Source organism: Poecilia reticulata, chromosome 18, assembly GCF_904066995.2.
Source record: "Poecilia reticulata chromosome 18, P_reticulata-male-v2, whole genome shotgun sequence".
Lineage (NCBI taxonomy): Eukaryota > Metazoa > Chordata > Actinopteri > Cyprinodontiformes > Poeciliidae > Poecilia > Poecilia reticulata.
Window position 1 is genome coordinate 13414728 of NC_088847.1, and position 25884 is coordinate 13440611.

A 25884-nucleotide genomic window follows, 5' to 3' on the forward strand; every position below is an offset into this window, starting at 1 on the left:
GGAAAAATGGTGCTATAAAACATGAGATTTTTTTTAACCCGTATAAACACTGAAAAGTCATGCTGTATATTTTCTTGTATTTTCACTGTTTATAATCAGAATGTTTTATTTATTTCCATTAGAGGAAAACTTAAAGGCATAAAATAGGAGAATTTCTTCACAGTATTTCATATTAGAAGACTTTTACTCTTAATAGGCTGAAAAATAATCTGGGTCAAACTGTTTGCAAAATGACGTAATGCTTTTTATATTGTGAAAAAAAAAATCTTAAAATTTCATTTGAATAAATAAAAAAACTGTTAAATAATAAAACATCTGCTATGAACTAAAAATTGTAGATTTGTCCATAATTTCATCTTGCTTAGAGCAAAAATCGCTCAGGCCTGCAGTCACAGCTGCAGCAGAGCAAACAGACTTTATCCTCGGTTCGTTTCCGTACTCGACAGACGAGCACATTCACCAAACCAACTCCAGCTTTCTACGCTAATCCTCCCGCAGATCCGAAAAACATCCGTCTGACTTGTCGATGTGACTTCTGCTCCCTTTTGGCACATATGGCGTCATGGCTCTGGGGAGCTGGTGGTGGGGGGCATCAGGACAGATGGAGGGGCTCCGATTTGTCGAGCGGCGGCCGAGCTGCCATGTTGACGCTTGTGATTGAAAATAAAGAGAGAAAAATAGACTTGCTGATTGAAGACCTTGGAGCAGAGCATACAATACGCCCCGGAGGGTTTTTATTTTTTTCTTCTTTGTGCTTGGAGACCCACATGTCCCTAAACTCAGCTGGCAGCTCGTCTTACAATTAGATGTAAACAGCATTTTAAGATTTTTGCTTTAGTCATTTCTATCTCCTCTTAGGTTCTCCTTCCCAAGTCAAGTTTTTTTTTTTTTTTTAATTAGTAATCCGATCATGTTTGACGTGTTATTAGGAAAGAAAAATTAACTGGCTATCAGAACTGATGTGCAATGTGCATATTAAAATTATTCATACGGTTCAAGAGTTTTATAGTCAATTATTTACAAACCAAAGTAGCCAAAGAAAAAAAAGAAAAAATCAAGCAATTTTTTTTTAAATAAACAAAAACACTAACCACGTCCACACACTATAAACTAATTTCTTCTCTACACTCTTGTTTAATTAAACCATATATATCTTTAAGGGTTCAAATATCACATGTTCCTCAATCATATATAGTCATACTTATTGAATTCAAATATTATTGAAAAGTTCATTTATTTCAGTAACTGTTCACTGAGTGAGACATGTATGTTAGTTTCATATATTCAAATCTTTATTTCTGTTCATTTTTATGTTTTTCTGCTCGCAGGTGATAAAAACAGCATTTAAGTTTATAATGTTACAAACAAGTTTAATGCAGAAATGTAAAACTTGGGCTAAATGAAAAAAAGTATGTTGAATATCTCCTTAAAAGTTGATATTTTAAAAAGCTGATTTTAGTTTGATAAAGTCTCATCAGACGCATATTCTAATTTATTGAATAATTCTCATTCAACGTCACAGTGGGGGAAAAAAGGATCGGAGTGGTGCATCCCAATCATTAGATCTTTGATGGATGTTTCCTGTCTAATTACTCTCAATAAATTCAATTCAATTTAATTAAGACAAACGTCGTATCTCATCATCCATGTATGTGGACGGTAGCAGTCAGTCTTGCTACAAATCTCAAGAGGCCTCTGACTGAAGACTGGCTGTATAGCAGTTTCATGGCTGTCATGCTATGCTAACAGCTCAATATCCAGACAGTAAAAACAATATTCCACAGTAACATGTCCTGGATCACACATTTGTGATTAGCAAGTACTGCTAATCCACTTCATTTGCTTTTGCTGCTCCTTATAGTTCAACCATTGCTGCTAAAACCTTTAAAAGAATAGAGAGGAGTGCCGTCATTCATGATATAGCAACATTATCTAACTTGACTAGCTGAATTGGACTCCTAAGAGTTAAATTAAATGTGTTAATAATTCCCAAGAGAATTACTGTGCTGCGGTCAGCCTTAAAAAAAAAATGTAAAAAAATAATAGAAACGCTAATATTCTGCAGGGACAATTTTTAGATTTTTCTACTTCTGCTTTTGGTTTCCTTTCTGGTAACGTTTCAGTTTTGGTTCCCATTCAGTGTTTTCAGGACAGCTTTTAACAGCAGGCAGCTGCTGAAAGTGATGCTATATAGAGTGACTGCAAAACACCCGGCTGACATCCGGTGATGCTGGCAGCTGAACGGACCAAAACAGACCCGAATGAGGGGATTTCATTTGGTCAGATGAGCCTCCAGAAGACGGATAAGACTCTCCTTCATCGGCTGCGGTTTCACGGCTCGAGGCTGAAAAGTGAAACTTTAGGCATAAACCAGAGTTAATTGTAGTAAATGACAGTTTTGCTAGTTTAAATGTATTATCTGAAAGCAACAAATATAGAGAGGCCTCTTAAGAAAATGATACCAAACGAACTGAACCCTGAGATGCACCAACAGCGGCTGTGAGAGTTAAGTTTAGCCTGCAGCCCAGCTTGTGTGTGTCAAAGGGGAAAGAAAAGTGTGTGTGTGTATTTGTGTGCGTCAGTACACGTAGTACACGTATCTGTAATACCTTGTGGGGACCATTTTCCTGACACATACTAAGTTGTGGGGACCGAAGCCTGGTCCCCATAAGGAGAAATGCTGTTTTGGATCAGGGGTCAGATTTAGGACTACGGTGTGACTTGAGTTTTGTTTAGGGTTAGGGATGTCATGGTTAGGGTTAGGCTGTAGAAATGAATGGACGTCAATGGAAAGTCCCCATAAAGATAGCCATGCAAACATGTGCCTCTGCCTGTGTGTGTGTCTGTGTGTCTACGTGCGTGCGCGTGTGTGTGTGTATTTGTGTGTGTGAGAGAGTGAGTTTGAAGCACCTGCTGTGTTGCTGCAGGAAGCACCTGTCAGCGGTCGTCTCTTCAACGCCGGCTCTGTCGACATGAGGGTTTGATCCCAAAAACTTCCCGAACACACACACTTACACAGACACTAACAGACAACTTAAGCTGGCGGCTCACTCTGCTGCAGGCAACCGCTCTGCTGCGGTTCTGTTCCTGCTAAACCAGCAACACGTTCTCTGTTGTTTGAAGCACCGGTGGTGTGTGTTGGTTGGGGGAGGGGGGGACAAGGGGGGATGAGAAACGGCCGGCTGTTTGGATAGTGCCTTCATAAAAAGGCAATCCGTCTCTGGGACTGGTGGCAGCAGAGTGTGAGTGTGTGGTATTATGTTTACAGCCCGAAGAGGGCGAGTTTTATGAGAGGTGAGTTCTGCTGCGTTGAACCCAGAGCCAAAGTTCAACTAGGCCTCTTACAGACTCACATGCGTCCGTGTCGCTCCTTTTCCTGTCACTTTCTTCACTAAACCCGCAGCCGAACACTGTGTGGTTGATCCGGACAGCGATTCTTCACACGCCCCAGATTCCTGTCTCTTACACCCGAGAGCTGAGATGGTTTATACTTTTCACAGCCAGAGTTTTCAGAACACACCCACACACACACGCACACGCACACACACACACACACACACACACACACACACACACACACACACACACACACACACACACACACACACATACATACGTGGAGGCTTCTGTTAACCTGAGAGGCTGAGGGTCAATCCCTGTGATCTGCAGCCTGCATGCTTTTCATACACACACGCCGCCGACACGGCAACCTGACTCCCGGCCAGATTAGGGCTAATCAAGCGTAGCATGGCTGCAGGCAGCAACACAAAGACGTGCGCGGTAACAACATGGAGCATTACAGCCATAAGCACACCGGCATTCCTCTAACATGTCATAAAAGCTAGACTTAAACGACGAAAAATCTGGGATTTCTACACATTTTATGTTTTAAAATTCTTTCTGCTCCATTTTTAAACTCCTTTTTGCACATTTTAGCAAATTGATACATTGTTGGGTTCTCAGCTAGTTGATTGGTAAAGGTTTTCTAGCTCTACTTTAAAATCTATTACACTTAAATTTGTCAGATATGGACTGAATTATCTAATACTAAATCTATTCCACTCCGGACTTAATGCTTTGCTCAATACCCTAACCAGACGTAGTTCTAAAACAACACACTGAAAAAAATTTAAAACTGATCTAAGAAGCCAACAAAGGGAAACCAAATGGTTATTTAAATGTTTTAAAACGTTTATATGTGGGGATAGTTGGATTCGATATTCAAAGTTTTCTGTGATGCTCCTGTAAAAGATTAGATATAAAATACGAAAACTGTTTTTTTCTTTAAATCTTCCCTATAGATTTTTTTCTGCATCTATAGAGAAGTAAAACGTAGGTTCATTCCTGTTGCATGCTCTCTGAGAGTTATAAGCAGTTAGAAAACTTATAATTAGCACATAGTGACTAAAAAAACATCCCAAGTAAATGGGCCTGCTATTTATGTTTTCCTCAACTGATCGCAACATGAAAAAAACATGTGTGATCAGGATTCCCTGAAGAGTCAGTTAAAGCTTAGACAGAACTATATTATCATAAAGCTTTTTATTTATTTATTTTTTATTTGTTGACCCAGACTGCCAAAACTGACCAACATCAAACAGTTTTCCTGTGAGTTTACGGTTGTGTTGGACCGTCAGAAACATGGCCGCCGTAACTTGGCCTCCTGACTGAAAACTGTTCCCGCCGCCCCCAGGTGTCAGCCCGTCCCATCTGGGCTGCTCCGGGCCTTTCTTAACTCCGTCCTCTTTGTAGTTTGCAACGGGAACCTGGTTTTGTCTTTGTAGACGTCGAGTGGAACCCGACTCTGGTCGTCGCAGTGTTCGAGGGAGACGTGTGATTTATGCTGCTGGGGGCGACGGGGTGTTCCCGCCATCAGTTTCTTCCCTCTGTTACGGCGTCTGCACACACACACACACACACACACACACACACACACACACACACACACACACACACACACAACACACACACTCTCTCTCTCTCTCTCTCTCCGGTCTATTAGTACCCTGAGAGTCAAACTCAAGAGTCCAGGATTAGCCATCAAAAGGCTGATTGAAGACAGGAGGGAGGGGAGGATTCGGCTAAGAGGAAACACTAACCGGGCCTTTGCAGGTGGTGCGACGAGAAAGAAACTCGCATCTGTGGCAGGGGCGGGTCAAACGCAGGCCGTGTGTGTGTGTGTGTGTGTGTGTGCGTACGTACGTGTGCTCCTGACTTTTACGGGGCATACACCGCGTGGTGAACTCCGTCTAGTTGGATTTGAACCACGACCGATTGTATTTCAGGCTCGGAGACGGGACCGGTGACCTTTTGACAACATGTGCTCCCCTGATTTTTTATTCCTCAACTGCATTTTAACTTGATGTTCCTCCGTTTACCACCCAGATCATCCGGACAGGCCTGCACATTTACAGTTAAAGCGTCCGTCTCTCTTCCCCCTTTACTTTCCTGGACACCTTTTTTTGTGAATGATTAAAACAGTTAACAGAGTGTTCAAACATGAAACTGCTGAACAGAGGGGGGTTTGTAGTGTTTCTATAGCACATAGAAATATTTTAGCATGGTGGATATGGAGGTTACTTCTGTTGCCCCACAGCAAGATGACACTGTTCAAATCCCATCTTTCTGTTTCGAGTCTGAATCTTCAGTTTTCGAAAAGCAAAGTGAAACTGCCACATGGAGTGAAATTCAAAACCTCTAAAAGTTGCGAAATATGACAAAAACACCAATTTCGTGTTCTGTTAAACAATAAATTAAGTTTATTATCTTACAGCTGAGCTTAAACGTGCCCCCTCTTGTTACGTTGACCTCCCGCCGGCCTCCAGGCGGACGGCGGGCTCACATGTGGGTGGTCTCCTCTTCGGTGTCTGAGTCGTACGGCAGAGAGGTCTGGGCTTCAGGGAGGTTGTTGCTCTGCAGGAAGGAGAAAACCACCTGGACCTGAACAGAAACACACAAAAGGCTGTCAGCATAAAGAAGAAAAGGAGCAGAAGTTATGGAAGTGTTGCTGCGACAATTGGCTTTATTATTGTTGTCCTATTTAAATTAGAAAAAAACACAAAACCATATATATACATATATATATATATAAAACAGCTGGAATTGAGACTCCACTTTTCCTGGTGAAGCTAGAGTTAGCAGCCGTCATGCTAATGTTGGCAGACATCTTTTCCAGGCTTCATCAGGGCCTTTTGCTGCAGAGTGAGTGCATGCTGTCATATTTTTATTCTAACCGTTACTCCTTTTACTCCCCACGTTGTCGTTTCATTTCTACATTTGCTACTCGCTGCGCCAGATATGGCTTTGGCAGCAAGACGGACAATTACGCAACAAAAGAAGTAAATATTTTTCCTGCAATCTTCTCAGGCACAGTAATGGGACAATATTGTTTTTCTAATTTCTCTGGACAGCATGGTGAGATATTATCTTTGCTTTGCTTTCACTTTTGTTTTTCATTTTGCATGTCAGGATGTCCTGTCTCTATTTTCTGTGTACCTCACTACCTGTAAGGTACAGATAGTGACAATTAGCAGTTTATAAAATTGCATTTGCATAATCTGCATCACTATTTTGTGACCTGACATGTTTCCAAACAGCAGAATTTTGCCCTGGTCTTGTTCCCCATCGAGGATTTATATTAAATGATTAAGATAATGATCTACCTCAGACTGCTTATAACATTTTACCAGAAACTACTTTCAAAAGTTTTGAACTATAAACTTTAATGTTTTTGTATTCTTCTAAAGCGATACTTGAATTAGTACTGCGCAGAGAATATGTTGTGAAAAACGTTTCTGTCTGCACATCGATTTAGTCACATTTATAAATGTATATATACATGTGGCTAGAAAGACATTTTTTGTCAGAAGAAAAAGAAAAAAACATCACACCATTTTTCACACCATCCATCGTGTTATTTGTGTGCGCTGGACGCCGCCTCATTAAAGTGTAAACCAGAAGTTAATGAAATATTTCTTTTCGTTGCTTGGTTAAAACTTTTCAGCGTCGTCATTTTTCTCCAGACGAAACGTTTTATTTTGTTCTGACCTGTATCACCACCTCCTTCGAGATGTCCACTGTGACTCCATTGTGCTCCAATCCTGCCGCCGGGGGGCGCAAGAGGCTGGGACCAAAAACTGTAGCCAGGTTCATCAGAGTCATTTTGTTAACATCTTGTCTCTTAGCAACTCTGAAAAAAAAAGTAAACCAAATATAAAACTACTTCTTTATTTTCAGGTTCTTGTTGCAGTCTGACCTCAGTGTGAGGATCCTGTTACCATGTGATTTTATAACATAGTGGCTCCGAAAACAAACATTCGGTGGATTTAGAGTGTGATTTAAATTGCAGCTTTGCGTTTTCGCGACGAGCAGCGGATTCGCAGACCTTTGCAGATGATGCATGAGGTAGAGGAAAGTGTTGCGGTTGACGTCAGGACTGGACTGCAGCAGAGAGAGCATGGAGACGAGCCGCGAGTTCATGTCCTGGATGTCTGCAGGCAGAGCAGAGTTACAAGATGATGCTACAGTAACGGCTGGTATGGATTCATGCAGAGATATCAACAGGAATCACAAATAAAATTTTTATGGTTTTTTTTAAGCTTTAGATCAACACAAAGCTGTGCAAAGTTCAGAGATGGAAACAAAACGACTAATTTTTATAGGTTTTTAAAAATTAAATCCAAAAAGTCAGACCCCTGCACTCTGTAGCCCTGAAATAAAAATAAATCAAGCTTTTGCCTTCATCTTCATTTCTTTTTTCTTAGCCTCTTCTCAAAGCAGGAAAGACAAGGGAATATATTGTAATAAAGGAGAAGTTTATTTTTCTGCATAAGATCCAGACTTAGATACAGGAAAAATACTTTCCTAAACATTAGTATGTTTGAAGTCGGAGCAATAACTAAAAAGTTTTAAACAACTGGAACTGAGACAAACAAGCCTGGAGGAGGAGTAACATTTTTCAGGCTAGTCTGCAGCTCACAGATTAGCTTGAAACAGCATAGATCACTCATTCTCAATGAAAGCCATTTACTTTAAGGCTTTTGTGCACATCCTCTCCAGGGGTGATGTATAAAAACAAAAGGAACTTGGAGCTGACTATAATTTTTCAACAACAGCCTACGAATTCATAACTTTAAAATCCTCCAGGTCCGTTTCTGAAACTTGGTGTGTTTGGGATGTGTTGGTCTTACCCAGAGTTTTTGCCAGACTCTGGAACAGATCCGGGGGCACGAGAGGCTCTGGCAGCTCTCTGAAGTAAAGTTTGAGGACGCCAGACACCGTGTTCACTTCAGCAGTTCTCAGTCTGGTCACTGCTTCCCTCAGATCTGAGCAGACAGACGAGGCTAATGATTATTATTGTCACTGTTACCCTATCGACATTGATGTGCACTTCCTTCTCGGAGCACGAAAACGCACGTAGCGAACACAGTGAGTGTTTGCAAGCACGTTTATGACCCCAATGTTCTCGCAGTGATAGCGTGAAACTCGTGCTCGGGTCAATTTGAAGTCTATCTGCATGAAACGTGTTGCGTTTTCGCCTGCTGCGTTTTCTTACTGGTGTTGAACACGGCCTTGAGCGAGCAGATGTCCGTGGCGGTGCCTGAAATCCTATAGATTCCCACCTCGTCCATGCCTCTCCGCTCCACCTCCTCCACGCAGCATCTCACCACATGAGGAACCAGCACTCCTTCCTGTCTGAGGACAGAAATATAATAGTTAGAGGGGAGGGGGGATTATAGCGTCTATAAGCAAGTCCAAGCTGACTCAGGAGTTGTTTCGGTCCTGTTCTTGCTCGGGCCACACTTCTGCTTCGCCCACTTCACCACAGAGACCAACCACTTCTGTTCTGTCACGCCATCGAGCGCACAATGGAAACAGAACCGTGCAAGGAACTGCCGCTTTCGGCTTTTAGGGAGCTCTTCTGTCACCGCCGAGATATCAGACAGGCACTTACTGGGCCACCTTTTCGATGGGGACACAGAAGATGGGTGGCTGTTGAATCGGGGTGCCTGGTGCTTCCAGTGGGTGTGGACAGTACTTCAGGGAGAGAGTCACCTCCAGCTGGCCCACCTGGAGGGTCTGCCTCCTCCACCGACAACTCAGGCTTGTAGAGTCCAACTTGGCAAGAAGAGATGCAAAAAAATAAGATTTAACTTAAGACTTGCTTTATTCTAAATAACCTGCCCTAGCACACTCAGACAATATATAATGTTTTCTACATCTCTTCAAATGCAGCACCTCTGCATTTTTAGCTGAGGCGTACTGTCATGCAAATAAAAAAACATCCAACTTTTAATTTGTATGCATTTATTTAGTGAGGGAAATGAATCCTACGTTAAAACAAATATTCTTTGCTTTTTTTGTTTTTGTTTTGCACAATCATCTGTAAAGCTCCTCATAAAATGGAGCTGAAATATTTTTTGCATTTACTTTTTATAAAGTTAAACAACCTGTTAGTTAAATGAGTAATCCATCGCTTTCTATTTCGCTGTGATGTAAATGTGAAAATAATAAGTAGCGCTCTCAGCTGTAACGGCCTCTATCCACATTCACTGCACAAGACTCCACTCCTGAAGGAAAAGTTTGATAAAGATGGCTGCAAAAGATTTGGACAAACCAATGGAGTACTGGGAGAAGATAGTCTGGTCAGATAAGAGCAAAGCATCATGGTCATTAGATGACTGAAGGAAGAATTAATGAAGGGTTACATTTACTGAAAGTGCAGAGAAAGGACACGCCCCTATCCTTTATGGAAGAATGGGTCAAAATCACATCTGAGCAACTTAATAAATAGTTTCTCTATACATGAGGCGATTTTAAGTGAACATAAAATCGTTTATCAGGTATACAGAGTACATTTCTGTAAGTATGTTAAATGCCAATTCACTGTCATTTTACATATAAATTCATTTGTGGTCGACTTTGCTTAGATGTTTTTTGAATGTGTGAATTATTTTGCTGACATCATGGTGATTATTTTTTTTATATCAGCAGCAACTCCTTTGAAATATAATTATATCAATGTGACATACAACCTAAAACAAATAAATAAATAATTTGCAGCCATTTAACATTTGCTGTGGGTGCAAACATGCCTGATAATAGTATGCATCACATTCACACATCACTGTATAGCAGAATATGCAAACAGTAAAAACACACAAACACTGCTTGTGAAAGTCAAGGTCAGGTGTTTCCTTTAGCAGAATAACAGTTTTACAGCTTCTGTTATGCGTATTATAAGATGCCTGTAGTTGTGCAAATGACTCATTTGCATGTATGAAAGCAAGAAAAAAGAGGAATGGCTTCATGAAGAGGTGGGGCTTCCTCACTTTCTGACGCCTCTCTGCCATATGTCACAACTTGTAAACACTTCTAGCTGCTAGCGCCGTTTGGTTCTTATTGGATCGAGCTTTCTGCTTTCACCATGTAAGAGACCGCTTGTTCTGCAACATTAAGGTGAAATTGAGTGAAATTTTAAAAAATGACTGATTTAATTGATATATTTCATTACAAAGCAAGGCTTAAACTTCAGGATAAGTTCTTAGCAATTAGAAGGTTAAAATACAAGGAGTTCTTCCAATCCTACAAGACCAATTCAATCCTAAATTAAACATAATCTTGTTGAGTATTCAATTATTTAAGCTTCAGTTGTTAAAAGAACTAATAAAGTGCAGGTTTTTTATGTTAAAAAGACATTTTTGGGATTGAAACTACTTCTTTGGAAAGTTACAAAACCTTGCAAAACTATCCATGTCCTTTGATTATTTCCACGTGTTGTCATATTAGAACCACAGACTATTTCATATTAGATCAACACAAACTAGTTCAAAATTATCTTTTTTATTTTTTTTATTTCACAGATAGAAATCTGAAAGGTGTGACCCGCATCTGCTTTTAGCCACCATGAGGTTGATGCATTCTGGGTGAGGCTCACCACCCACAAAGCTTTCTGCATGTAGGTTAAAAAGTTTAAAGTTGCTTTCGTCTAACCAGAGCACCGCCTTTCACACGTTTACTGCTTTACCTTAGGATGCCATAAAGTCCTGCAGAATCCTGCTAACGATCAATTTATTGCATGAGCTGGATCAGAGACGAGTCTGATCTATGGAGGACAGTTGGCCACAAGGACCAGGGGGACGGACAACTATCCTGCATGTCCCCCCAACATCAAGCTACATTTGCCAGGAGAGACTACATCAAACTTCTCCAGAACTTCCTCCTTGACCACATGAACTGCACACATTTGAACTCTATTTTACTAATTAATCTTGTTGAATGCACTGGACTTTATTGCGAGTTTTCAGGGTAAAATATGACTAAGGATAAATGCATGTCACCCGGGGCACCTGCAGAAAATCATCAGAGTTGTGATAACATCACAATGTTTTCACTGCTCTTGACCCACAAGAGCACAACCACATCTCTAGCGCTCATCATGTGTATGTTTACACATGATGAGCCACAAACATAAGCCACATGCGCATAGCCAACAAAATAGCAGATCTAATTTATTTTATAAACTATACTAAATAATAAAGACAAGAAAGCAAAGCCTTAATTTCTACTGTTTTGGCAACGTTTAGACTAGATTTAACTGTTGAACCCTCCTGCAGTTCAGCAGTTGTCACGGTCGGCCAACCAAGTAACCCGTCAGCTCCTCAGTTCACGAGAAAAAAAAAAAAAAAGCTGTTAAACCGGCGAACCCCGCCAGAACCGTGTGCACGGTAAAAAGCTCAGGTGGGGTTCACTCGAACCCTCTCAGAACTGCAGGATGGTTCAAACTCCACTTACTTGTTTTTAGCTAGCTTCACTGCACGTTCCCATTTAGCTTACAGGAAAAAGCGCCAAGCCGCCAAACAAATAGAAGTAAACTAATAACATTTAGACTTTGACTCACACAGACGTGCACTAGGTACAAGATGCTTTGACACAAATGACCTTTTTTCCTTTATAGTAAAGTGATTTAGATAATAAAATACAAATAACTACTTTTTTTTTCTTACAGTGCATACAGCTGCAGGCGCTACTGCATGTCACAATTTTTAAATCTGCTATTAAACATTCTGAAGGCCATGCATAATTCCTCTTCAGAGTTTTGCACCTCAAACCCTGAGGCCCTGAGCAATTCTCCGCTGGGGTTTGTGGGTTTGTTCTTTTGTACCTGTACAGTAGTTTTTCCCAGAACCGCCTCCTCCCCATCTGACTGGCTCACGCAGAGCACCATCATCTTCTGTGCACCGTCCACTTGGAAGGACAGCTCCTGTTCGAGACCAAACAGAGGCTGTTAGCGCTGGCACCAACCAGCGACTCGCTCCCTCGCTATTTCGGTCTTCAGCTCTGACCGTCTGCTGGATTTACTGTACTCGTAAAGTTTCAAGCTTTGCTGGTTCTCAGGTCCAGGCCTGCATACACACCTGGTCCCAGAGTGGGTTGAGGCTGCGGACGGACGAATGCGTCTGGGCTCGTTTATCGTAAAACTCATAACCATCCACCTCCACGCACACATAAACACCTGGAACAGAAGCAGAACCGTCTTCATCGCTCACAGACCGTACTGACTCGGTTATAAATTTCTCCTAAAATCTCTCTATACATCCTGGGTGTTCAAAGTGAAGCTGGGGGGCCATTTCCAGCACTTGGAATGGTGCAAACACGGCCCGACAGAACAAGCAGTTGAAGCAGATGGAAACCTACAATTTAATCAAATAATGGAAAATGCCACAACAATTTTGTATTTTAGTGGACGTGTTTTTGCTTTCATTTCAATTATATAAAACATTAACGCTTAAATGTTAATCAACTTTCAGTCTAAAACAGACTTGAGGTCCCCAATCATGAATATTGACAAAAAATAAATAACAGAGGACAGTTCACGCAAGAACACTTTGAAAATTAGATGTCTTTTAAAAAAACAAAATTGAGTCACTTTTTATTTTTCTGATCTGCAACGATTCACAGATTATTTATCGCAAGAAATTAGAGAACATTTCTTACAATATTACATGTTTTGTTCATTGGTGAGCAGATAAAAAAGAAAACTGTTCAATTATTTTGGATTTTTATCTGGAAATGTATTTATTTTTTCTTTCTGTAGGTACTTTTGACCAACTAGGCAAAATGTTTGAACACATACGCCCACTATTGTCACGTTATATGGATTTCAGGGCTTTAATTATTTGATTAGGCAATTCGTGTTCAGAGCCTCATACAGCCATTTAAATGTCAAGATACATACAAGCTGGTTCCTGCAGGCCAGAAGCCGAATGGATCGCCACACTGACAGTCCCACACAACGACTTCCCATCTTCTGCTGGTGAGATACAGAGACAACGGATTGAACCAGTCATTGAACGCAACACCCGTCCGGGACAGGCTTCTGAAACGTCGCCGTGCAGGACGAGGAGGTGAAAGCAGTGAGGATATCTGGGTTTAGACACAGGATGTGATCCTGTGGCGGAGGGAAAAATAGGCTTGTGGAGAGAGAAGGTGTTTGTACCGGCGACAGAGCTGTGTAGATGTGGCTGCTGCGTCATTCTCAGTTTCACACAGGTGCTGGTGAGCGTCAGCAGGTCTGGAGGGATGGTTTCGATGTCTGACAAACGACACAAAAGATCCAATCAGCTCACAGAACTGACGGTAGTACAAAGACAGCTAAACTCTAGAGATTCATCAGAAAAAAAAAAGTTTCGTAATCTGCTCATTTTAAGCTTTTCTTCTGTGATTTAACTGGGATTTCTTTATCTGTGCCTCAAAATGACACTTTTAGTTGAATTCCCAAAGAAACTACTTGTAGTAGAAATGTAATTAAGGTAAAGAAAAAAGAAAAAACATAATCTCACGTGTATTTTAGGCTTTTTATTTTACCAGGTCATGAATTAAGTTTATCACTGTCACAAGACAAGAACATTTGAAAGCATCACGTCTGACAGGTTGCTATAACACCTAATATGGTTGTGAGACTTTAACCCCGATTCCCTGAACTGAGATCACAACGACAAATAAGGTACTGACTCTTTGTGGTCGCTCCACATAACCTCCTTTCTCATAAATAAACAAATGATGGTTTTTTATAGGAGGGCAGCTGAAGCCACAGCATGGCACAGTAAAGCTTGAAAACATGGAAACTAATTGTTGAAGCGTAATCCTAGGAAACCAAAAGTCTGCACTGCTGAATAACAAAGTGGAAGGTTTTTTATTACCTTTTAATTATATCGGTTACACTTTAAAACACAATCTGTCTTAAAATCTGACGCTGCACGACAATAGAAGGCTTACATGTGGTGCCTTACGACAGCCTTTATAGCTCCCAAACGTTTTCACATTGTGTTCTGTTCAAAACCACAAACTTCAATGTACTTTATTTGGAAACTGAAACATAGTTTTCTTTTTTTTTTACAAGTAAAATTTGAAAAGTGGGACATGCTTTTATAATTAACCACCCTTCATGGAGTATGTCTTTGGTTTTGAAGAAGTGACATAAATTTTTTCCCATTTCACCCAATAAATAAAGATCAGGCTGACTTAAAGATGTAGAAACTTAACGTTTCTGCTCTGGTTGAGGGCATGGGAGTCGGTCGATTTCTCTCCGAACTTTTATCGTCAAGCAAGTGTCGTTTGACGTAAATCGAGATAAACACAGTGCTTTAGCTCCATAGTTACTTCCTGCCCTAGATACCTCACTGATACGTAGCATGACTTATAGTTTGATAAAGCTATGTAAGTGGAGGGTGAGATAAATAGAAACTTCACTGAAGTACTTCTTTATGAATATTGATAATCTGGGCTCTGATCAGAACAGTGTGCACAGAGGGAGCCGTCTTCTCTCTGTGTGGGCAGAGGAAGATCAGCAGGTCAGCGATCCGTCCAGTCTGACCCAGATGGTTTGATTTATCTAAATTATGTCTCATTTACACATTACACATGTGTAAATGATATATATATATGATATATATACATGTGTAAATTATATATTATATATATATATATATAGAGAGAGAGAGAGATATGACACATGATCAATATCAACAAAATACGTCTGGTTAGATGGAATGTTCAATAACTTCACTGAACTCCGATCCAGAACCGCACAGCATTCTGGGGGATGTAGGCAGAGGAAGGGCTTTACTCTCATATACCAGCTAAGCAAGGCTGGTGGCACCAACTAACTCACTCTCTCTTTGGTTACCTAGCAACAACTCACTCTCTCTTTGTTTACCTAGCAACAACTCACTCTCTCTGTGGTTACCTAGCAACCATCTGTTGAGCAAGTTTCACATTTGATCTCCGTGCCTCATGTTTTATTAAAAACGAAAAACAACGATGTGAATTGAAAGGAGACAACAACCTGAGAGGAAATTGTGAACGAAACACAAAATGTCAAGTCACCAGTTTGCCAGTATTTCAGATATTTAAAACCTACAAAAAAAACCTAATTAATAATGATCTATTTTGACTAATATGAAACTCTTATATCGTGATGCGTTTTTCAGCCATGAAACCTGAATCTGCTCTGATCTAAACATCGCAGGAAGCCGAGCATCCTCTCCAGTCTCAAGTCTTTTGCAAGATTTCTTCAAACAGGTTTTTTTTTCCTGTCTATTTTGACAATTTCTCACAATTGTCCTTCCTCATCACAGGTGTGCACAACTTTAAATACTAAACAGCGACACTGAAGTTCGCGGTTGAAACGTGGAAAACGTGCCATCAGATTACAGAGGATGACCATACAGGCTCGTGATTTTCTATTTTCTAGATTTTTCCTGTATCCACTCAAACGTCAGCGACTGTAATCATGCGTTGAATGTAAGCTGGATGTGAACTCACTTCCTGTGGTGAGTTTGCGGATGGTATCTCTCCACTCTTCCAGTTCATACAGAGAGGAGAAGAACAAAGTGTGACTCTGTAGTGACAGAAACACAGATCCTTTCATAGATCTTGTTCGATATCATTTAGGACTGTAAATGTAGCAAAAACGTTACCAAATGTGTATGTGTATGTGTGTGTGTGTGTGTGTGTGTGTGTTTTGTACCTTGCCACTGGGGCTGTGCAGGTCCAGTCTGTAAACTGAGGAGTGTGTGAGAAGCAGCAGCTCCATTTGTTCCAGTTTCTTCCTGTTGCGAGCCGTCCAGGTCAAGCCTCTGGCGCCCTTCTTCATACGGAGAAATGTTGATGTTTAACTACTCGCTTTGATAAAAACAGACCTTTTTAAAAATAAAAGTAATAATAAAAAAGGACACGCACCGGATTCTGCTGCAGCTGCTGCCGCAGGAGGAACATCTTGGTCCTCAACGTGAGCAGGCGAACGGTGGTATCGGGAGGATGCTCATGATCTGCCACCCAGCGGGTCCTGAGCCCGGCCAGAGGCAGGTACCAGCTGAACCTGTACTGGTCCTGCTTCCTGGAACCAACACAAGCAGTGGATTTCAGGGCTTTCACAGTTGTCACGTCGCTGTGGCGACCGCAGCCGCTTAAAATTTGGCATGAAGAGACCCGGGCGGCACGCGTCGACCGCGTTTCCCACAAAGCGGCTGCGCGTTCAGGTGCGGCGCTCACCCTCTGCCTGCGTGTTTGAATCTGGTGCACAGCAGGAGGTCGGTGTACAGGAAGAAGTGACGCAGGCTGCGGACGCCTTCGCTCGCATCCACCACAAAGCCGTCGCGCATCAGCTGTCGCCTCTGGCGGGGAAAAGAGAACGAGCTCAGCTCTGAGGAGGGTTTTCATTCTGACAAGTCTCGCCTGTCTGCGGTGATCGTGTTCGATCCGCTCCGAGCTCAGCTCTGCGGGAGCTGAGATCCTGCGGGACTCACCATGCCGTGAGTGAGCGTCACCTCCCGTTTGCTCTGTGAACTCTCGTTGACACCAGACAGGAAGCTTTGAGACAGTCTGAGAGCTTCTTGTAAGGCTGCGTAATCTTTGTGTTCCACCGGCGTCGTCTTCAGGAGATCCTGCCAAACCACAGACAGACAGACATTCTTCAGTCAGAATCAAAGCCGAGCCGAGGAGAGTTTTTTTTTCACATCGAAACCGGGGGGTCCCTACGTCTGGTTCAGTTCGCAGTTTGATCATTCTCTAAAAAACTAACAGTTTGCAAAATGCACTTTTTATTTCTGTCCTCTAATTCCTTCCTGTCTTCCTCTATTGTGTCCTACATTGGTTCCCTATTTACCTTTCCTTTTTTATGTCCTTCCTATACTTCCCCCCCCTTTTTTATCCTTTCTAACTTGTGTTTTCCATCTTTTCTCATTTTCGTCCTTCCTTCTTCTGACTTTTTCCTCAATTTGCCATATGATTTTGATTCTAAAACCAACACAAAGCAAGCGAAACGTGTAGAAACCCTGAACGAGGACTCGTGTAGCACTCCGAGGTTTTCTCACCCGCAGCACTAGTGTGGTCTTAGTTACTCGATCCAAAGGCTTATAGAGCAGAGCTGCAAAAAGAAAGAGAAAACATCAACTAGACACGGCCAGGCTTGGATGTGTCCAATAAGAATAAATATCTACTCTTCTTACCTTCTAGAGTGCATGCCGTCCGAGCTTTGTCGGCACCGTTAATGTACAAGGTCTGGAAAAGGCAACAGGTGAAGTGATGCGCACACAAAGATTTATATAAAAGTTCACCTACAGAGCCTTATGTACCTCAGCAAGAGTCCGAAAGAGAGGGTTCGCTTGTGTGCACTTCCTGACCACTTCCACCGCTTTTTCGTAGTTTTCGATGAATCCTCCGTACAGCCCGAGATGGTTTACCTGGGAGAAGAAAAAGAACAACAACAAAAACACGAGGTGGTTGGAAGTGGTCCGTGAACTTCCTCTGGTGTGAAGTGAACCCTGCTTTGCTGTTGTTTTGTCTGTTGTTGATCCAGCATTTGTTGGGCCTCGCAAACGTGTTCTTACTTTCACAATTTTGCCCCATCAAAGCACAAACTTCAGCTGTTTGTATTGGGATTTCATGTGACCGATGCAAATGAGGAACAGTTTTAAACACTATTTTTTTTTTTTTGTATATTTAGCATCATGCTAAATATACAAAAACCCTGGAAGAAAACCTGTTGGAACCTAAAAAAAATGACTTCCAGCACTAAACATGAAGCCAGAGCTTCACTGGAGCAATTTAGATCAAAAGGATAGTCATGTGTTTGAACGGCCTAGTCAAAGTGCAGTCATAGATACAACTGAAAATCTATGACGAGACTTGAAGCGTAGCTGCACCCAGGGCAGAAGCAAACGTACCAGTTTCAGAAACAGGTCTCCCATCTCCAGCTCAGAGTTGCTGCACGACGTCACCGTTTCCTGACCAGAGCCGATGTCCGGCGAAGTCTGAGAGCCAAGTCGGGCCTTCAGGCCGGAGTAAAAGCTCTGGTGAACGTCTCTGAGCTCCGGGATCTGGTAGAAAACCGTCTGCACCTGCTGACTGGAGAGCACCGGCTGGGACGTCCCGGCCGAGGCCCGCAGAGCCTTCATGGGCTGCGGAGAAAAAATTATAATAAAAAACTTTTTTTAAAAAAAGCTGAGTTCAATAAAGCTAACGGCCAACTGCTGGTGAAAATAACACACTAAAATAAAAAAAGGAGAAAATGGGTCTGAAGGTGTGAACAACACGCGACCGCTGAGAGCACACACACACACACACACACACACACACACACACACACACACACACACACACACACACACACACACACACACACGCACACACACGCACACGCACACACACACACATCTGCAGAGTTCAGTTCTTACATGGCAGTATAATGCGGTGCGTTTTCATGGTGATAACAAAGTCACATGACTAATGCATGCAAACTACTGAGCAGAACCACCAGCATTCACCTTCTCACTAGATGTTTTATTTCACTTAATTTCACACACAGAAAACGTTTTCTCTCTTTCTTCAGCGCATCACGCCCGATGAGAATGGGGAAACGGCAGAGAAAAAAAAAGAGAGAGAGAGAGAAGAATGCCTTGAATGCATCGTGCTCTCATTGTTGCACCATCGTTTCCTGTCTGAAAGGGGAAATACGCTGCTGGTGTCCAGCTCTGTGTTCATGCTGTGGGAGTTCCTCACCAGAGGTCTGAATGATGCACAGCTGAAGATGGGATTGTGGGGATGTTGAACTTCTCAGGATGTTCACTTTGCTATGAACATGTCAGATCAAATCGAACGTTTTGGCCTGAATGCAAAACAGCAGGTCTGACAGGAAGCTGCTGCTGCTGCATGTGCTGGAAGGTGCCGCTTACGCTGTTCTAGGCTGTGGCAGAGAGAAAGTTTTGTTTATTCGTGAGATGAAACTTTTTAATTTACGAGTCCGTCTGTGTTCTCACGCTCACTTGTACGTAAAAGATTTGCATGGGAGAGAAACGGCATCAAGTGATCATCTGGGTGTCTAAACTCAGCTTTGGAGAAATCTAGTATAGACACGCCCAGCTGCTGCCCTCCAAACACCGTCTAACAGTTTTTATTGCTACTTTAGCTGGTGCAACTCATCATCCTGAACGGTTTTCAGTTTGAACAACCTGTCCGAAAGTCAAGGTGGGCTGCAAAAGTACTGACATTGTTTCAGGAGTAGGAGTGAACCGATCACCAATGTTCAAAAGAAGATTTTTACAAATACCGATTTTTTTTTTTTCACTAATTACACTTTTTTTCATAACTGACCATAATTGTTATAACGCAGCATTATGCTACAGACATACAGACATACAGACAGACAGACAGATTTTATTGCAGACAGACTCAAAGTCCAAATCACAGCGGGAAAAAAGAGCAACAAAAAACCCCCACTATCAATAAAAATAAAAAATAAAAAGTACATCAAAAAGATCCCTAACCATTCAAGATGCAATATTAAGGACTTACTGATCAATCGGTGAGCCCCTTACATTAAGACTTACATTTTTCTTTACTAAAAAGCTAAAACTCAGTCTGATTTGATTGATAGTGTGTGTGTGTAAAAATCAACATGTTTTGATGTAAACCGTTCCAGCTCTGCTTTTCTGCACTTCACATCAACATTTTCTGTCATTTCTTGTAACAAAAACAGGAATTTTGTTTGATTTGTCATCTACATGTCTGTGCAGCAACTAGTAGTGAAATTACTGTTGCATAATTCAGAATAATGGACAGGAATAAATGTCTTATATTGCTTCCTCATGCAGAAAAGATCAAGTCACAAGCTGAATTTACTTGTCAATCGGCATCTTAAGTGTTTGGTTTTAAATAGGCGTTGAATGCTTCCGCACCTCCCCCATGTTTTATTTTTAGATTAAGTCACATTAGCTGAGAACTGCTTCGTTTTGTAAGAAAAAGGGGAACCTTATATACAATGGTTGAACAATCCACAAATAGGGAAGCAGCCACGTTTGGTGTAATAAGTGACATCTGGCCGAGCGTTGCTCACTGAAACAGCCGTTTGTATCCATTTTCAGACAGAGCGCAGTCCAAACACGAAATGAAAGATTACCTTCAGCTGCACAAATACATGCATGAATTAAATAAATGAAGTGGTGGTGGTGGGGGAGGGGGGAGGTGTCGCTAACTCAAACTGTTACTTTTTCACGAGTAGCTGAACAATAAAAAGGAAGTTATGCAGCAACAAGCATATTGGGGGGGGCGGGGGGGGGGGTTTCAAATAAGTGTGCATTAAGGGTTTGAGTGCAACAAACTTTAATTTGCATGACTTGGTTTAGAGGTTAAGTAAGAATACACTGTGGTCAGACTGAAAACAAAGTGTGTGAAAAAAATTAATGATAGAAACAAGAATTTGTTAGCGTTACCGCCAGCAGGGCGTCCAGCTCCCTGAGGTACACCTCCTCGCTCTCCAGGATGCCCCTCAGGACCACCAGCCTCTTCTCCAGCATCTCCTCACGGCTGCATGGTGTCTGGGAGAGACGCATGAAATCAGTCAGTGAAATGGACGCGTTGCTGCCGCACAAACTGCGACGCTACCAATGAGGCGTGAGATGGTTAGCCGAGATCTCTCAGGTGAATCATCTCAAAGCAATTTGAATAAGCAAATTCGTCATCTTATTTATAGATCTGGTCAGACGTTTGCATGCGCACATCAAAGGCATTAAGAGTTAAAATTGATTTGGGATTCAAAATGATTTATTTGAGGTTTTTGTCCAGGGTGAAATGACGATGCAATTTTAAGGAATTCATGCGATTTCTTTGGGTTTATATGACATATGTGTAGATGCTCTAACTGTACCACCCCATGCTAATACTTGGTTAAACATTCTTCAGCAATGTGCAGAAAAAACACACTTTTTATAGCTGCCTACTAGCTTCTGGTAAAAATGTTGTGTTGCATGCAACTCCTGACTTTTAACCACAAACAGCCCACCTCACAGGTTCTGGTCTGACATAAACTAGAAGATTTTGAAAACCACATGGAAATTACACATCACCAACGACTGAGAGGGTGGTGCTTCAAAACGACGCCTTTGAGCTCCACCGACACACAGAGAGAGAGAGAGAAGTCAAGTATCTGCTGGCGAGCAGGTTTGTGGTTGGATGAGACGTAAATTTATCTGTCTCGAGATCAGAACTATGTTGAACACGGAGGTGGTAGCATCATCTGTTGTTGTCGGTCACTTGCTGACGGCCACAAACATAACGTAGTAGATTTGCAACTCGCTAACAGTCATTTAAACAAATATTGTTGGGGGAGTATGTAAATGTTTGAGCTGGTTTGCATAAAAAAGACAGAGTAACTTCAAAGTACTTCACTCCGTCAATACTTTGCAGTTTGCAGTTGTTGGTCATTTAACATTTTGCATAAAGCATGAGTCACATTAAAAGGCCAAAATTAATCACCCTTGGCGAGCGTATGTAAACATTTGCCCATCGCTGCACCTTTTGTCATTGACTGAGTTCAGCTTCTCGGCTGCTTTAAATAAGCTTTAAGTTCTTCTGGTTTGGTTTTCAGCAGCTGCTGTCTGAACTTTGTCGAAAACGATGCCTTCAGGCTCAAACGCAGTTCGAGAGGTTTATCTGCATCCGTTCGTTTATATTTTCCCTGCAGCTTTCCTGAGGTTGTCGTTTTGCATAAGTGGATGTGGGTGGAGGTCATCAGCCAATCAGTGAAAAATGGACAACTGTGCGGCTGATTACATTTTACTCCCAGAGGATATCTTTATTGCTCAATTTTTATTATTTATTTTACTTCCCATTATCAATTCATGTTGCTATTAGAGACTCCTTAAAAGCAGAGATGATAGAGCTGTTATCAGTTTTCTCACATGAAATCTGCCAAACCACTGACCTCTTGACACATCTCCTACATAAAAACCAACAAATAACACCATGCTTTTATTGTGAAAGTCTTCTTTGTTTATTAAAAATGTATTGTGCCTTTTTGTAACATATTTTTGCCATTTATTCTTGATTAACTGTTTTTTGTTGTTGTTGTTGCTTCTACTCTGCTGGAAACACAGCACTCTCCACATTTATTGGGACTATTGATTAAAAATGTTTGAAAATTCTTAAAATAAATAAATATCTGCTACTGCAGCAGCAGTTTTTCTTTAAGAAAACATTCTTAAAGAGAGGGAAAGAAGAAATAAACTCTTCTGTGTAACTCTTGTTGGCGTAGAAGCATTTTTTATTTTTATTTATTTTGGCTTTTTTTAAAGTCAAAACGTATTGAGGAACCTATTTTTTTCTTTTTCTTTTTGTCCTGCCATGTAAAAGTGTCTTACCTAATTTGTCTTAGCCACTCTGCAATATGGAAAAGACGTGAGAACATTCCATTACGTCAAATTACGTCCTCATTTCTAATAAATCTTAATTTGGTATTTCATGACTCATCCTGGTTCTCGTCACTTATATTAAAGAACTACAGTTTCCAAAACAACCACACACACAAAAAAAAAAAACATGGAAGAACGAAAGAGGAAGTAGTAATCCAAAGAGGAATTGCAATCAGTGCAGTGGCCTGTTACGTACAATTTACGTTCAGCCTTCGTTTGCTTTGAATAAGGCAAACTAAAGTTTCACAGACATGCCACAAAACATGAGGTGAAAGTTTAATATTTCTCCGGTACGTGTAGAGAAATAAGTGCTGAAGGTTTCAGAAACATCAAGGATCCCGTGTGTGTGTTTTCCATTTGGCCCTTGAACGCGTCATCGTATTCCTGCTGGCATTATGGGAAATTAAATCACTGAAAGACTTAACTGCCCGCCAGAGACAACAAGAAACCCAAGCGGCGTCCACTGAGTGACGTGATGAGACATTTGGGACGCGGACAAACTCACCGGGGTGTCGGGGAAGTCGATGCTCTCAGAGCAGAGAGGGGAGAGGAAGCAGGAGACCGCCTCCTCATGGAAAACATCCTCCAGGGCCTCTCCTCCTGCTTCCCACAGCGGAATAAACACAAACAATCAGCACCAACGAGGAAGCGGCTTTTAAATAAAATACAATAAAATACAATAAAATAAAATAAAAGCTCCGCGTGAAATGACACCAGACAGATGTGCTGTCAAAGCAAGATAAAGTGCATCAGTTGCATCCTTCCTCCTCCTCCTCCTCCTCTTCCTCACCTGCCGCTTGGTGGGACTCCAGGTAGCTCAGCGCCTCTTGGTAGACGTTCATGGCGGAGAGGAGCCCGCTGCTCGCCGCTCAAGCAACACGGGACTGGAGACGCGGTGCGCGATCGCACCCAGATGGGGGAGAGGAAACTTCCTCTTTCAGTTAAGGATGAACGTTAAGAGGAAAACACAGCGGCTTCCTGTCTGTGTGGAAAGTCAGTAAAGGTTGATGAGAACCGAGCACCTGTTGATTGATCCATTCCTCGCTGTTGCTTCCTGTGAAAAACGTTTCTCTCTCTCTCTCTCTCTCTCTCTCTCTCTCTCTCTCTCTCTCTCAGCGCCGCTGTTTGCAGAGAGGCTGCGGCTCGAAACGTCATCACACCGACTGGACGCTCAAGTGGCTTTTTGCGTTTTCGGTTCCCTGACAAGCAGCTGTTAAACACTGACATTAATCATAAATCAGTATTTGGAAAGCAAACGAGGACAAAGCTGGAATGTATTGCAGAGAATAAGATGGCCGCAATGAATTCTGAGTCATTAATTTAGTTTACTTTGTTGTGTTTGTTTTATGATCAGCAAAGACAAACAGAGATCGCAGTTTACTCCCGCATCTGGGTCTGACTGGCCTTTTTGTAATTCAACGGCGCCCCCTGGCGGAGCTCACCTGAAGGCACAGATTCAGATCGACACCTGAGCAAACGAGACGATAACAAGGGAACTTTTTTTTTTCTTCTTTTTGTTTTTACTTTTTTGTTGAAGAGTTTTGTCATTTGCACAGAGATACAGTCTGAGACAGGTATATATGTACAGGAACTATAAGACATTTTAGAAATAAAACAATAAAACTATATAATTTAATTCAATGTAGATGTTTAATTAAAATAAGACAAAAAACATCTGTATTCACATTAACTTTACAGATTGTAAAAATACCTTTACAGCTCAAAATACTGCAAAACACAAAAACATCCAATACTAGACTGTTGCAATCAGTTAAAAACAAACTGTGAACCATCTGTGCCACATGAAAATATAGTTTAATTTGTAGAACTTCATACTTCTGGTAAAATTAAAAAAGTGGAAAAAACAAAACTCAACAGTTTGGTTTGTTCAGATTTACCAGTGTTTACTAATCCAATAAGATGATTTCAAACTCCCATCTCCATGAGAAGTGAGGTAGCTTTACAGTTATTCAGAGGAGGAACTTCATGCTGATAACATGGATTATCTGACAAGTTTATGACTTTAGTTCAGATTTACACATCTGGCCAGAAACAAATAAAACTAAATAATTATTAATTAAACACTTCTTGATATTGTAGCAACTTAACAACAGCAACTTCCTTTTAACGATCTATTTATTACATGTTATCTTTCCACTGAAGTTGGATCAGGTTCCACTTTCACATATGATTTGCAAATTTCTTCCTTCTGAGGTCAAAGGATGCAGAAGCTTAACTATTTTTGTTTGAACAAACAGCAGAAAAAGAAAAAGAAAAAGAAGAAAAAGAAAAAAGTTACGTTGTTCACCAGCAGAGGGGCTCTAAACGGGCTTCACACCAACAAAACGTCAGAGTGCTGTTTTATTCAAGCCTGTAGTTCCTGTGAACCCGGATGGATGTGGATGCAGGGAGCTAAACAAAGCGGTTGTTGTGCTACAAAACGTTTTTCCTGCTGCTGTGGTCGTTGTCTGGTCGCCATGGAAACTACAGGCAGAATGATGGAGACGCTTCACACAGGAGGATGGTTCTCCTTTCATCTCCATGTGTTTGCGGTGACAGAAATTTGTGAGGACAAAAATAAAGTTCATAATTTGCATCTTATCTGATGAAACAAAACCAAACTGGAAATAGTTCATGGCGACACACACCGCTTCTTTAAAAGGACTGATCTTTGTGATTATGTTAAAACATTTCTAAACTCTTTTTTTTTTACATAAAATGTAACATTTATCTCATGAAATTTTACTCTAAAATATATTAAAGCTAGCCCTTTTGTAGTTTTCCTCTTTTTTGACTCTAGGGGATTTCTCCAAAACTTGTAAGATTACAAGGTTAGTAAATCTTCTCCTGCAGTATTTCTCAGTGATGTGAGCAACAGCCATTTGTTTCTATCCAGCCAAACTTGTCTCATCCGTCTCCTTACAGGAATACAATTCAAGTCAAAACATAATTATGAGATACAAGCTGGGCTTTTTTCTTTTTTTTTCCATCAGAGTGGCGGAAATGGGCTTCCATAAAGATAAAAAAAATACATTAGATGGAAAAAAACCCAAAAAACATTAAAAACAAGCTAGCTAAAATAAACTGGTTGCATAAGCACGCACATTTATGCACGTATATTTTTCAACTGAAATAG

General features: G+C 41.3%; 1 protein-coding gene across 4 annotated transcripts; it reads right to left on the reverse strand.

Annotated features, from left to right (window-relative positions):
• Positions 1–5736: 5736 nt before the first annotated feature.
• Positions 5737–25432, reverse strand: LOC103480489 (active breakpoint cluster region-related protein). Of its 4 annotated transcripts, XM_008435447.3 has the most exons (23): positions 25048–25432; positions 23539–23730; positions 23254–23351; positions 20772–20876; positions 18228–18461; positions 17637–17744; positions 17511–17562; positions 17376–17428; positions 16809–16946; positions 16555–16676; positions 16243–16399; positions 16031–16150; positions 15826–15901; positions 13499–13594; positions 13238–13312; positions 12417–12514; positions 12164–12262; positions 8954–9117; positions 8555–8694; positions 8190–8324; positions 7385–7490; positions 7048–7189; positions 5737–5940 (listed from the first exon to the last, which is right to left on the reverse strand). In XM_008435447.3, the coding sequence occupies exons 2-23, from the start codon at positions 23588–23590 to the stop codon at positions 5839–5841; spliced, it is 2472 nt and encodes an 823-aa protein (XP_008433669.1). In that variant the 5' UTR covers positions 23591–23730; positions 25048–25432; the 3' UTR covers positions 5737–5838. The 4 variants fall into 4 exon arrangements, with proteins under 4 accessions (XP_008433669.1, XP_017165759.1, XP_008433670.1 ...); XM_017310270.2 differs by lacking the exon at positions 25048–25432 and having other exon boundaries at positions 13238–13309; positions 23539–23899; XM_008435448.3 differs by lacking the exon at positions 25048–25432 and having other exon boundaries at positions 23539–23899.
• Between the last annotated feature and the right edge of the window lie 452 nt (positions 25433–25884).